This window comes from Acinonyx jubatus, chromosome D3 (genome assembly GCF_027475565.1).
Source record: "Acinonyx jubatus isolate Ajub_Pintada_27869175 chromosome D3, VMU_Ajub_asm_v1.0, whole genome shotgun sequence".
NCBI lineage: Eukaryota > Metazoa > Chordata > Mammalia > Carnivora > Felidae > Acinonyx > Acinonyx jubatus.
Window position 1 is genome coordinate 70,854,397 of NC_069392.1, and position 13,010 is coordinate 70,867,406.

A 13,010-nucleotide genomic window follows, 5' to 3' on the forward strand; every position below is an offset into this window, starting at 1 on the left:
CTCATTATTTAATTCAAGTAATTACTATGTGTTCAGTAAGTAATCTGCATTATACAAAATAACAGATCTGATTAATGTTAACTCTTGAGCTAAAGATCTTTCTGCAATTCCCCACTGACTTCCTGATACTATTAAAAATATTTCTGTTGGAGGCAAGGCCTCCTGTGATTTGGTCCCTCCACTTTTTCAGCTTTACCAACTGCCATGATCCGTTGCCTGCTCATGACTCCAACAATGCAGAAATTCATAGTAGCCATGCCATTTTCCATTCATTTATTAAGCTCCCAATGTCTCACCTATCTTTTGCATTTCTAGTACTTAGCACATTTTTTGGCACATACTCAGTATTCTGTAAATGTTCACTGAATAAATAAATGAATACATGTTGCAAAACAATGGATGATGTTGGATAAGTGAATGAAACAGAATTTGCTGTAGTCTCATGGGAGGAAATCAATACACACACTGGGAGCATCTGGCCGGCTCAGTAAGACAGACGGTCATCAATGCAAGGTGAGTGGTAAAGAGACAAGGGAAATGATTTAGGTATGTTAAGATGACACTGACCTAGCATGGTCAGGAAGGCTTCCTGAAGAAGAGAGGCTTGAAGAAAATCTTCAAGAGTCAGTAGTTTGTAAGTAAATAGGATTGTGAAGGCATTCTGGGCAAAAGTACAATGAGAGAGGGAGGGAGATGGAGAGAGAGAACAAAAAACACTAACACTTGATTATGCTGTGAAAACTTTGCCCCCCAGTATGAGAAAGAGACAGCAGAGAACCTTGAAAGAATGCTTGCTTTGCCTTTATTCAATAGCCCATGGGGTGAGAAGAGACCCTGGCATCCTATGGCTGTTTTTGGAAGCTGGAAGATTACTGGTACCTGTGAGAAAGGGTGCATGTAGGGAGGGACAAACATGTGACATATTGTATATCTAATGCAAAAACTAGGTTTAAAATAAAAACAAAAAAAAAATTCACTAAGGTGGTGTTTCTCAAACTTGGAGTGCATCTGATTTCCCTTGAGAGCTGTTAAATCACAGTCTGCTGGGCCCCACCCTCTCCTGCCCACTTGCACCCTCTCACCCCCCATCTGCAAGTTTCTGAACTACAGTGGAGCTTGAGAACGTGCATTTCTAACAGGTTTCCAAGTGATGCTGATGCTGCTGGTCCAAGGACCACACCTCAGGACCCATTGCACAGGTTCATCTGCATACAAATTTTGAAGATTCCAATGATGAGACAGAGAATCAAGGGGACCACAGTGGGTCCTGTATCAGAGAACCAGCAGATGGACAGAAGGCTGAGATGACAACTCGGGTTTTAAGACAAATCTCAGTTCAGTTATGAGCAAATGTCAGTTTTATTACAAAACCTGCTGCACCTGGTGCCTGGGCTACTACCACCCGCAGGGAAGGGAGGCCTCTCCAAGGTCAAAGAATTCTTTCTTGATAAGAGACATGATAGAAAACAAAAGTAGTTAGTAGATGCCCTTTCATAGAATATATACAAAAAGGAAATAAAATTTGTTTAATCTTTAGATTCTTTTTTTAAGTTTCTTTTAAATGTTTATTTTTTATGTTTTTCTGACAGAGAGGTGGGGGGGAGAGAGAGAGATCACAAGCAGGGGAGGGACAGAGAGAGAGGGAGACAGAGAATCGCAAGCAGGCTCAGTGCCATCAGTGCAGAGCCAACCCTGGGGCTCGAACTCACCAACTGCAAGATTGCCAGCTAAGCCAAAATCAAGAGTCAGATGCTTAACCGACTGAGCCACCCAGGCTCCCCTAGAGTCTTTAGATTCTTGGCTGACAGCTAAGTGGATGAGTAGCTTCTCAGAAAAGGTCTTAATCTAACTAAAATCCATCAGAAAAATGTGTATGCATTTTATGAAGAATGATAATTTTTTCCCAGATGGAGGCTATAAATCACACCATACAAAAAAAGCTCTACCTCAGTCAGATTTGGAATTTTTTTTTTTTTTTTTTAGTAAACTACATTTGTGGATGCTTGGTACTGAGATTATAGGGGCTGGTGAATGAAGAATGAATGAATGAATGAATGAATGAATGAGGCATGTGTGTAAGCAAGAGGAAACCAGAATTCATAACTTATTTTTAGTTTAAAAAATTATTTGACACATTTCCCTCCCACACCTATTTAAATATTGAGTTATTATGAAAACATTGGCCATCTTATCCTGGGTTTGGGAACTGGTACTTCTCTGTATTCAGTCTGATAGGCACTGGGATTAAAAAGTGGTTTAGCATTTTGATTTGTTAGAAAGATAACAGGGTGAAATCTCCAAGTCTGAAAATGACATTGCATTGTTCTAAGAAGTGACCAGGGGTAGATTACATTGCGAGCTGTGTGTCATTTGCGGACTAGTACATTTGGGCAGGTGAAGTATAAGGAAATGAATTCAGGGAATGGATGGTTAGCAGAGAGTTATTATCTTAGATATAAGAGAATGATCTAAAGGTTATTACAGACCATTGTCAGAGTCAGTGTGGGACTGCTGCCAAGAAATCAGCAAAATGCGGGAGCTGTAGGGAAAATATTAGGACAGAAAATACTGCATTATTTCTGTACTAAACTACTTGATAAACATTAAGTCTGGCATTCTTTGTCTCCTATCCTTATCAGCACACTTCAAAAAAGATAAAAATATATTAAAATTCAGCAAGTCACATCACTAAGCATGTATTAATTGACGAATGCAAAGGTTATTTTCAGCATTGGAAAATGAAGCCGCTCTCAGTGGCCTGTACAGGTTACAAAGAGTTTTCCCTGAAGTGGTTTGTTTGAGTCATTTAGCAACTTATCCTCATAAACCATTTGTTGCAAGGGAGGAAGTGAGAGGGAGTTACTTCTCTCTGGGGCTCTATCAAATGTTGGATTTAAACCATCTGAATTCTGTCTTAGAAGAGACATTATTACCAATAGAAGATACAAGCAGAGATATTAAAAACTAGAACTGTAAAGCAGAGGTTGAAAACTTTCTGAAAAGGGACAAATAGTAAATGTTTGAGGTTTTGTGAGACATGTGGGTCATACATTCTTTGTTGCAACCTCTCGACACACTGCAGTGTGAAAATAAATGAGTTCAGTAGGATTCCAATAAAACTTTATTTACAAAATCAGGCAGTGGGCAGATGTGGTCTGCAGGCCATACTTTACTGATGCCTACTGTAGAGAATGACTAGCCACGAGTATCATGCTACTTTACTTAGCCTAAAGGGAGCATTTGAATCTGACTAGCCCCAAAAACAGACTACCACTGAAAAATGAATTTATGGTTGCTAAATTCTTATTGAGGAAAATAGGAGATAATTGAAGCATACTTCTAAACTGTATTCTTCTCTTTTCAAAGGATGGATCCTACTGTGTTTTCATCCAGATACTTAGTAACTCCAAGGCAAATGTGCTTTTATTCTCCTTAGAGTGTCCTCATTCGGCCTTTTGTCTTCAAATAGCACATCAAATTATACAGCTGAGCTACAGACTTTCTTCTAAACCCCAGTCTTGGCTGGCACAAATTCTGGCCTTTTTATTTCCATTTGCCCTTTCAACACGACTCCTTCATTTATCTCCTAAACAGATGTTGCAGTGAAGTATCTTATGACTGGCTCCAAAGATTGGCATATGGCTCCATCTCACCCATTGTCACCTTGTGGGGAATTTGTAGCTGGTGGAGCTAGAGTCAGGCACTCTCTGGCAGGCAGCCGAGGCCTTGGGGATTCAGCACCACTGCTCCTATAATGTGGTGAATCTCCAGGGGAGACGAGGAAAGGCAGCCAACACATGCCTGCCAATTCCTGGATTTCACAGGTTTCCTCCTGGGAGCCCTCTTCTATCCTTCTCTGCTTCTAACTTGAATTGACTGAGAAAAGAGAGGAAGGACCACTGAATAGAAGCATTCACATTTGCTTTCTAATTTTTCTTCCATAGGAAACGGGCCACCCACAGTGTTGGCAAAAGGAAGGGCAGCCAGAAGGACCTCAGGCCCCCTGATCTTTGGATACATCATGAAGAAATGGAGATGAAAAATATTGAGAAGCCATCAGGTACTGACCCTACAGGAAGGGACTCCCCCATCCAAAGTTGCCAAGACCTCACACCAGTCAGCCACAGCCAGTCAGAAACCCAGCTGGGGAGCAAAAGCACCTCTCATTCAGGTAACTCTCTCATCTCAAGCATCAGGACAACCCCCCACCACTCTGAAACTTTATTTACAAAAAGTTTCCTCTTTGTCTCCTCTTTGATGGAGACATCTTTCCCTTCAATCTGTGGGTCATTTACCAATAGTTAAAATAATCTGATGTAAATTCGGTTGATTAACTAGTTTCTTTTCCAGCATCCTATTACCTGCCTTTTATAATTGCAACGTTACTTAAAACTTCTAAGAGGTAACAGGTGGTACATTTGGGAAATACTGAAATGTGAAAGCCAAATGAACTTACTGCTTTTTGTTAAATCTTGAATGAGAGTTTTGTCAAAATGTGAAGGTATTTGTACATTTTTTTCATTCCTTATGTCTATGGATAATTGAAAGCTGATTTTAAATTTGCTCTCATGGCACCTGGGTGGCTCAGTTAGTTAAGCATCGGATTTTGGCTCAGGTCATGATCTCACAGTTCGTGAGTTCTAGCCCCATGTCGGGCTCTGTGCTGACAGCTCAAAGCCTGGAGCCTGCTTCAGATTCTGTGTTTCCCCCTCTCTCTGCCCCCCCTTGTTCATGCTCTCTGTCTCTCAAAAACTAATAAAATGTTTTTAAAAAATTTGCTCTCAATTCATTGCATTAAAAAAATCACACTAGGGTCACATGGCACGTGAAGATAATAACATAACATCTCCTGTTATTTCAGCCTTGGTTACTGTAAAGATCAACTTTTGTCCCCGTGTAATCACATTATATGATCACTAGCCTAGTTTGATGGAGTCTGTCTGCAGGTGATGTTGACATACAACGTGATCAGAAGAAAAAAGCCTACTGTTTAATAAATAGGCACAGAACAATCCATGTCTAGGAATAACTAAGAAAATCTAAAGCGTGGTTGTAAGATATTTCACTTTCTGTTAGTCATCATATTTTTGAACTGCTTATGGAAAGCAGAAAAATCAACCAAGTACTCTCATCAACAAAACAAAACAAAACAAAACAAAACAAAACAAAACTCTTGGTCTACTCATGTGTTTGCAGAATGAGTAGCCGTTGTTTTAAAACTGAATTAAAATATTTTAGTTATTGGAATATGTAACTGGCTTACTAGACTTTTTCAGCTTAGAATTGTTTAAACAAGGAATTCACTTACTGATTTTTAACCATGAGTTGTTGAATATACTTTTTCTAGCTCTTAAAGAATATCTCAAGCAGATTCCTTAACTTTCCCATCATTTTCATTTGGTTAAACTGCATTCAGGTTCTGTCCAAAACTGCCATCTGAAATCTAAATTAAAGGTTCTCCTTTCCTTATGGCCAGCTAGACTTTTGACTCTGAGGACTAGGGCTGTAATTTGTTCTTTAAAGCTTCCAGCACCTTGGAGGAGAGGTGGGGATGGAACAGAAGGAGGGGGCACAGTCTGTTTCAGAAACACCTTTACTTATTCCTCCTACTTATTTGTTCTTCCTGGCTTTGTAGGAGGATGGGGAAGGGAGATGAGAAGAGAGGCAAGGAGAGAGGGCAGAAAGGACAGTTTGAAGGGCTGTGCTGCTTTGTGAGCACATGGACTGTCTTCATGCAACATCCAAATTCTGGGCCTCTTGTGAAACACAAGTATGAATTATTTATGAGATCCTGTGGGATTCTTCCCCTGGCTCATTACACCATGTGAGATATCAAGTCAAGGCTTACCCCACTCCTACCAAGAACAGCTCTTTTACCCTCACTGTTTTAGGTGGGTCAGGTGCACTTGGGTGAATTCCAGCAAGAAGACTCAAGCTTGAGCAACTTTTCAAGTGCACACTTGACCCAGAAGAAGCTCATACTTCTTTTCCAGGCCAAATGATGAGAGAGCTTATACTCCACTGCTGTCACTCTTTCAGTCTTGCTCTCTTCAATAACCTCTTCTGATTAAATATACACAGGGTAGACCAGCAAGCCAGCTGCCTGAAGAGACTACTATCTGGAGAGTGAATGAAAAGTAGATCTCGTTTGCAGGAACTTCCACATTTTACAGGTGTTTATTCTGGCAGCTTTGGTTCCTAGTGGGGCATCAGGAGGAGAGCATACCTCTGCCTCCCACTGGAGGGGACAGAATTGCTTCTCAGCCCGCAGAAGATTTTGCCAATTATTTCTAGGACTCCTCCTTCTTTATATTTCCCTATATCATTTATATACTAAAATGGCATTTGGAGTGGGACAGCCAGACTACTTTTGATCATTTAATAAGTCCTGGAAGAAGCTTAACTTCAAGTGATTGCTGTTTTGTTTTTTTGGTTTTTTTCTTTTGGTTTTTTTCTTTTCTTTTTTTTTTTTTTTTTTTTTAGAATGACAGGGTTCTTGTGCCTATTTGTTTTTAATTTGAGGACCTACTTGCCAACTCTATAGTAAAAGGAAAGTAGCACTCAAAATCCTGCTGGTTATATTTTCCATTATAGTAAGCATTCTCTGTACTCTCCTGGTTAAAAGAACAAAACTCCATGTCAATAAATAGTATACTTTTAAGTGCTCTGGTCTACTAGGAAACTTTTAAAACATTTTTCCGTAGGGTAGACTTTTCTGAATGATTTTAGGTCAGTCTTAGGAGTCTTATTCCCCTCTTCTGTCTTTTGTGTAGTTTTTTCAAATATTCAACTTTGAGTCATAGCTTTGCTGGAAAGTATTATTTATTTTTGTGCCTGTAGGAAATCCAGAGTTTGTTTGTTCTTTCTCCTTTAGTCGTTTCAAAAGGGTACATCTTGCGTGGCTTTATTGTCTTGTATAGTTCTGTATAGATTTTTGGAGGATGTGTGGAAGATACAAATCTAGGCAGCTGCCATTATCTGGGCTGCATAGAAATTTCCCCCATCAGTATTTTAAATTTTGAATTTTATTAACTACTATTTTAATTTAAAAAAAGAATATGTGCATGTAATTTTAAAAGAAAAAAAATAGTACAAAAAGTTGTGAAAATAATATCCAAAGGAAGTAAAAAGTATAAGTGCCTTTCCCCATCCCCAAATTCCTTATCCCTTTCATGAAAGGAAGACAATGTTAAGAATTTTGTGTGTAACCTTTGTATACAAATAAATATATATATATATATATACACACACACACACACACAACATATATAATATATAATATACAGATATATTTACATTTATATATTTATACACATACAAATGTGTATGTATATATAATATGCTTTCATATGTATATTACACAAATGATACACATACTATTCAAAACTTCAGTTTTATTGTTCTCAACATGTATTTTTTTTAAATGTTTATTTGTTTTGGAGAGAGACAGAGACAGAGACAGAGAGCAAGCAGGGGAGGGGCAGAGAGAGAGGAGACAAAGAATCCGAAGCAGGCTTCAGGCTCTGGGCTGACAGCTCAGAGCCCACGTGGGGCTAGAACCCATGAACTGTGAGATCATGACCTGAGCCGAAGTTGGACACAACCGAGGCACCCAGGTGCCTTTCAACATGTATTTTGTATATACATTTTAAATCTACACAAACCATTCTTGCCACTTTTAATGACTCTTTAGAATGACATTTTGTGGCATTATAATAAATGTATTTAACTATGCCTAGACTTACTTTTAAAAAATGTAGTTTATTTTCTGAGTTTTTATAATAAGATGTAATGTCTTTGGGTCCTAAGTACTAGTTGCATAAATTGTGGTAAATTCATACAATGGGATGTTAATGGAACTGTTAAAGAATGATAAAACTGGGGCACCTGATTGTCTCAGTCAGTAGAGCATGTGACTCTTGATCTCAGGGTCAGGAATTCAAGTCCCACATTGGGCATACAGTGTACTTAATAAAATAAAATAAAATAAAATAAAATAAAATAAAATGGATGGTGCTCATGAACTTAGAAACATGAGCATTTTTAAATACATAAATAAATAACACTGACTTGACAGAGAACGACATTCATATTATTGAGAAGTTTACAAAATGATATATATGGTATAATGCAACTTTAGTAAAAAATATATATATATTAATATATACCTTCTCACTTTCACATATAAACACGTAAGCAAACCTGATAAGGAACAAAATATAAACAATGGTTCTTTCTGAGTAATGAGGTTATGATACATTTTATTAATGTTTGTGCAATGGGAGTATATTGATTGGGTAACAAAAAAGTAGGTATTATTATTTAAATATCAATAAAATAAAAAAGGCATTGGCATGCCTGGCTGGAAATTATGTAAAGTGTTGCATCATTGAAAAAGGTGTATCTCTCAGTATTGTTTTTCTTGTAGGTCAAGACACTGAAGAAGCAGGGAGTTCCATGTCTACTCTGGAAAGGTCACTGGCTGCCCGCCGAGCCCCTCGGGCCAAGCTTATGATTCCTATGGATGCTCAGTCCAACAATCCTGGTGGGTAAAGATTGGAACCACAATGAAGAAATGAAGGGTTTTCTGTTTTCATCTTTTCTATATCAAATTATCAAAAATATTTAGAGTTTCCCCTGAATTTTCTGGGCATCTGGACAAAATGAAGAATGACTAAAACCCTAATTTATAATTTGAAGTCAAACATACACTGCTATTGTGGTTTCTCTTGTATATAATCCAATTGCAAAACAGATGGCTACAGTGTTAAGGAATTGTAAAAAAAAATTCATATAAAAAGAATGGAAATTTCTGTCACTATTATTGATCTTGTTCTAATGATCACATTCATAGTTGGGTTTGTTCTTTTTTTACTTTTTTAATGGGTCCCATTTCCAGTTTTAAATAATCTAGCACCCTTGAAGCAAGTGTTAACAGATATCCAGTTACTACCCTCTTATTTTTGACGTTTTCTGTCATATTCCCACATTTACTGAAGATATTAGCACACCTGGGGATTGCCGCCCTTCTAGTTACCTCTGTGATTAATCTTGGTAATTATAATTTCCATGTAGGTAATTCATCCAATGACAGTAGACTGTTGGTCCCTTTATGGTGCCTACAATTATACTGGCTCCTTCCCACCTCAATTCATCAAGTCCGTGTCATGCACTAAACCAATCATTGTAACCCTTATAATCTCCAGTTTCTATCATCCCTTTTTTCTATTTGTTATTTTCCTGCTCACTTATTTTATTCCCCCCTTGCCAACAACTCTTCAATCCCACTAAGACCTCCAGTGCATTAACTCTGACACCTTCCCACTGTCCCTCATCTGCTTCCTGTCCTGATTTCCCTCCAAACTCAACTGAGAAGTCATAGTCATTTATAATCCTCAGTCCCTTGCAAACACCCTCATCTCTGTTGATCCTCCTTCCCCATCATATTCACCAGGAAAAAACTCAACCCTATTTAATTAGCTCCACTCTACTAACAGCTGATTTATCTGGAGAAAACACATGACTTCCTTGCCAGGTATTAGCAGTCATGTATTTGGTAATGCCACTCATTTCTCCATTCATTCATTATTTTGGGTTATAAAATGAATGTCTTATATCTATTCTTCTCAGACTCCCCAAATCTCTCTTCTTTCCCCATGCTCAGCCAATAATTTGGCTTCTTACATTACCAAGAAGAGAGAAGCATTGAGAATTGGTATCCTTATCCTTCCATCAAATCTAGTTAATGTGTTTGTGCTCCTGTCTCAAGCCAGGTCTTTCCCCTGTTGCCATCCCTTCTCACTTACTTGGGGAATCTTGTAAGTATCCCTTCCATTTCTGGTATCATCCATTTTCTCTCTTCATAGATAATTCCAACTGGCATACAAACATTCTGTCACAACTGCTGTTTTAAAATACCATCTTTGGGTACTACTTTCCCCTCCAACTACAGCCTATTCCTCTCCCTTCCCGAAAAACTCCTTTAAAAGTTGTCTATACTGGCTTTTCCCTCTTTGTAATCTTCCTTATTAGTTTTAATGAGACAGTTTCTGTCCACTGAAACTGGAGTTTCAAGGTTATCAATAATCTCCACATTGTCAAAATAAATGGTCAAGTCTCAGATGCTCAGCAAAATTTGACATAGCTTCTCACTTTTTTTTTTTTGACTGAAACACTATCTTCACTTGCCTTATGGTATACTAAATGCTCCTGGTTTTCTTTCTTTCCCATTGCTGCTCCTTTTGAGTATCTTTTACTTATTCCTCCTTTTATGCCCAGTCTCTAAGTCAGAGAATGCCCCACAGCTCAGTCTTCAGCCTTTTCTCTTCTACCTACCTAGATCTTTCTATGATGTCATTTTGTTCTGAGAGCCTTAACACCATCTAAATCTTAATAAATTCCAAATTTTATCTCTAAGTTAATCTCTTATCATAACCCATATCAACCATTGACTCAATACTTCCATATGGCTGTCTAATAGGCAATTCAGCTATGGAGATCCTACTTTTCATAATTGCCTTTCCCACCTCCAAACTTGATCCTCCTACTTCTTTCCCTATTTCAATAAATGTTACCACAGTTCATCCATTTACTCTTGTTGAAAACTCTAGTTTCATACTCTTTAATCCAAATTTCATCACACCCCAAATTCAGTCTTTCATCAGTACTACAGTTCTTGCTTACAATACCTGATTTGGTCCCAAATCTGACCACTCCTTCCCATCTCAACTGCTCTGTCCTAACACATGCCACCACCATCTGTTACAGATTCTTGACCACAGTTCTAAACCTGTAACTAGTCTCTTTTCTTTAGCTCTTGCCCCTGTAGCGAGTTGTCTATAGAGCAGCCATTCAATTGTATGAATTAGATGATGTTATTCCTCTTAACTTCCCGTAACATATAGAGTGAAATCCATGATTTTACCATGTCCTACAAGGCCCCATGTGATAAAACCTCTGGACTCATTTCCCATTTCATCTCCTGCTACTACTCTAATCCTTTTCAGCCTCATAGCCTTCCCCTCTGTTCTTTGGATAATAACACACGTTCAAATGCAAGGACTTTTCACTTGTTCTTCTCTTTCCCTGGAATCTCTTTTCATAGATATTTACATGGCTTTTCCTTAATTTCATTCAATTCTGTGTTCAACAGCTCCCACTATAGGTCTTCCCTGACAAATGTCACACATAGCATCTGTGGTCACTCTCTGCTCTATATATTTTGCTTTGTTTTTCTTTATTAATGTGTATGACCATCCTGTTCACATTTTTGTATTTGTTTACTTGTTTCCTGTATTTTAATGTAATTTCTATGAAGGTAGAGATTTTGTCTCTGTGATCAGTTCATATCCTCAATACTCAGAACAGAGCCTGGGAGGCTTCAATCAAGATAATTTAGGTGAATGAATTAACAGTTGCTTCTCTCTACTTTACTATATGTCATGTTTCCTCCATGCTCCATTGCAGCTTTCAGTGTTACTCTAATAAGTACAAAAACTTTTATGGAATTTATAATGAATTCTAGCTCTTCAACTCATGCGATAGATATAATTATTATGCCTCTTTCTCTAATAAGGGAACTGAGTCTTGGAGAGTTTAAGTACCTAGCTTTTAGTCACACAGCATCTAAGTGGCAGAACCAGAATTTGGACTCACAAGGTCTGGCTTCAGAGTTCTGAGCTCCTAATCACTAAGCTCCCTACAGAGGTGCCCTGTGAAGCCATTGTCCTTCTTTCATTTCTTTCATTACATACAGAGACATTTACGCTGAGCTGTTTCACTTTTCCCCTCCAGCTACTTTCCTCTTGTAACAAAGTTCTAGTGGTGCCAGTCTTCTATAGTTTCTTCTGTGTCAACTATACTCAAAAAAAAATCCTTTGTGGACCCTTCTGTTCCATGTACAACCTTCTTATGCAATAAGTTCTCATATCTTGTTGATTTTCCTTCCACAATATCTTTTGAATCCCTGGCTACCTTCCCATTCCCTGGAGTCGTATGTTAATTCTCTTCTTTATGACCTCACACCTGAACTGTCGAAACAGCTTCATAAGGAGTCTTCCCCCCTTCTAGCATCTTCCAGATTCATATGTATCCTGCCTGACAGGTGTGTTCCTAAAACAACTTAAATATGGCATTGCATTCTATAATGCAATGCTATAAATGGCATTGCATTTCTCCAAAGGCTCCCCATTGCCTGCCAAGAAAAAAACACCTACAAACCGCTGAGCATCTCACATTTAAGTCTACATTTCTAGTGTCCTGTTCCTATGCCTAGATAGATATAGTAGGTAGTTAGGTAGTTACGTAGGTAGGTAGATAGATATAGAAATAGAGAGATAGAGATATATCCTAGATTCCTGCAAGGCTAGACTAAATTGCCTGTCCATAAATATACATGGTCTTTTCTTTGTTTTTTCCCTCCGAACATTTCTTTCTTTTTGGAATGACTCAGTGGCTATCTCTACCTAACAAAGTTGTATGCAGTTTTCACAGACCAGAGCAGATAGTGATGCTCTCATAAACTCTTTCTTTTCTGAATGTTGTATCCAGAAAATGATGGCTTCCTTTCTCATGTTCGAATAGCACTTCATTCTACTATATTCGTGGCATTAATTATGTACTGCCTCATATGTTTAGGTATTCCAGTCCAAATCTGTCCTTTTCTAACAGGTTGTGAATTACTTCATGATAGGGAGGGAATGCATCTAATTCATCTTTGCATTCATACATTGTATAGCTCAATACTAGCACAAAACTGGTGCTTGCTAAACGTCTGTCATATGAATGAGTGAATAAGTAAATGCATTATAAGACTGCCTTGTGTTTGTAACACACCAGTGTTTAAGGACCTTTCTTAAAATCAGTTATAGTTAGAATATCTTCTAATAAGATTTTATGATGTATTAAGGGCAGTTAAAATTGTTTTTACTAAACAGGAAAGGAAATAATGAGCTTAGAAAGAATGAAAAATGAAATGAAACCTAACAAATACTGAGAATTTCTGAATATAT

The 13,010-nt window shown here is 38.0% G+C and overlaps 1 protein-coding gene across 2 annotated transcripts in view; it reads left to right on the forward strand.

The window, feature by feature from the left end:
* The window catches only part of DCC (DCC netrin 1 receptor), a 1,130,837-nt gene that overhangs the window by 1,065,072 nt on the left and 52,755 nt on the right, over positions 1 to 13,010 (forward strand). For both annotated transcript variants that reach the window (XM_027068985.2, XM_027068988.2), the window contains exons 24-25: positions 3,945 to 4,171; positions 8,429 to 8,545. In XM_027068985.2, coding sequence (XP_026924786.1) covers positions 3,945 to 4,171; positions 8,429 to 8,545 — 344 coding nt within the window. The remainder of the gene's footprint in view (positions 1 to 3,944; positions 4,172 to 8,428; positions 8,546 to 13,010) is intronic.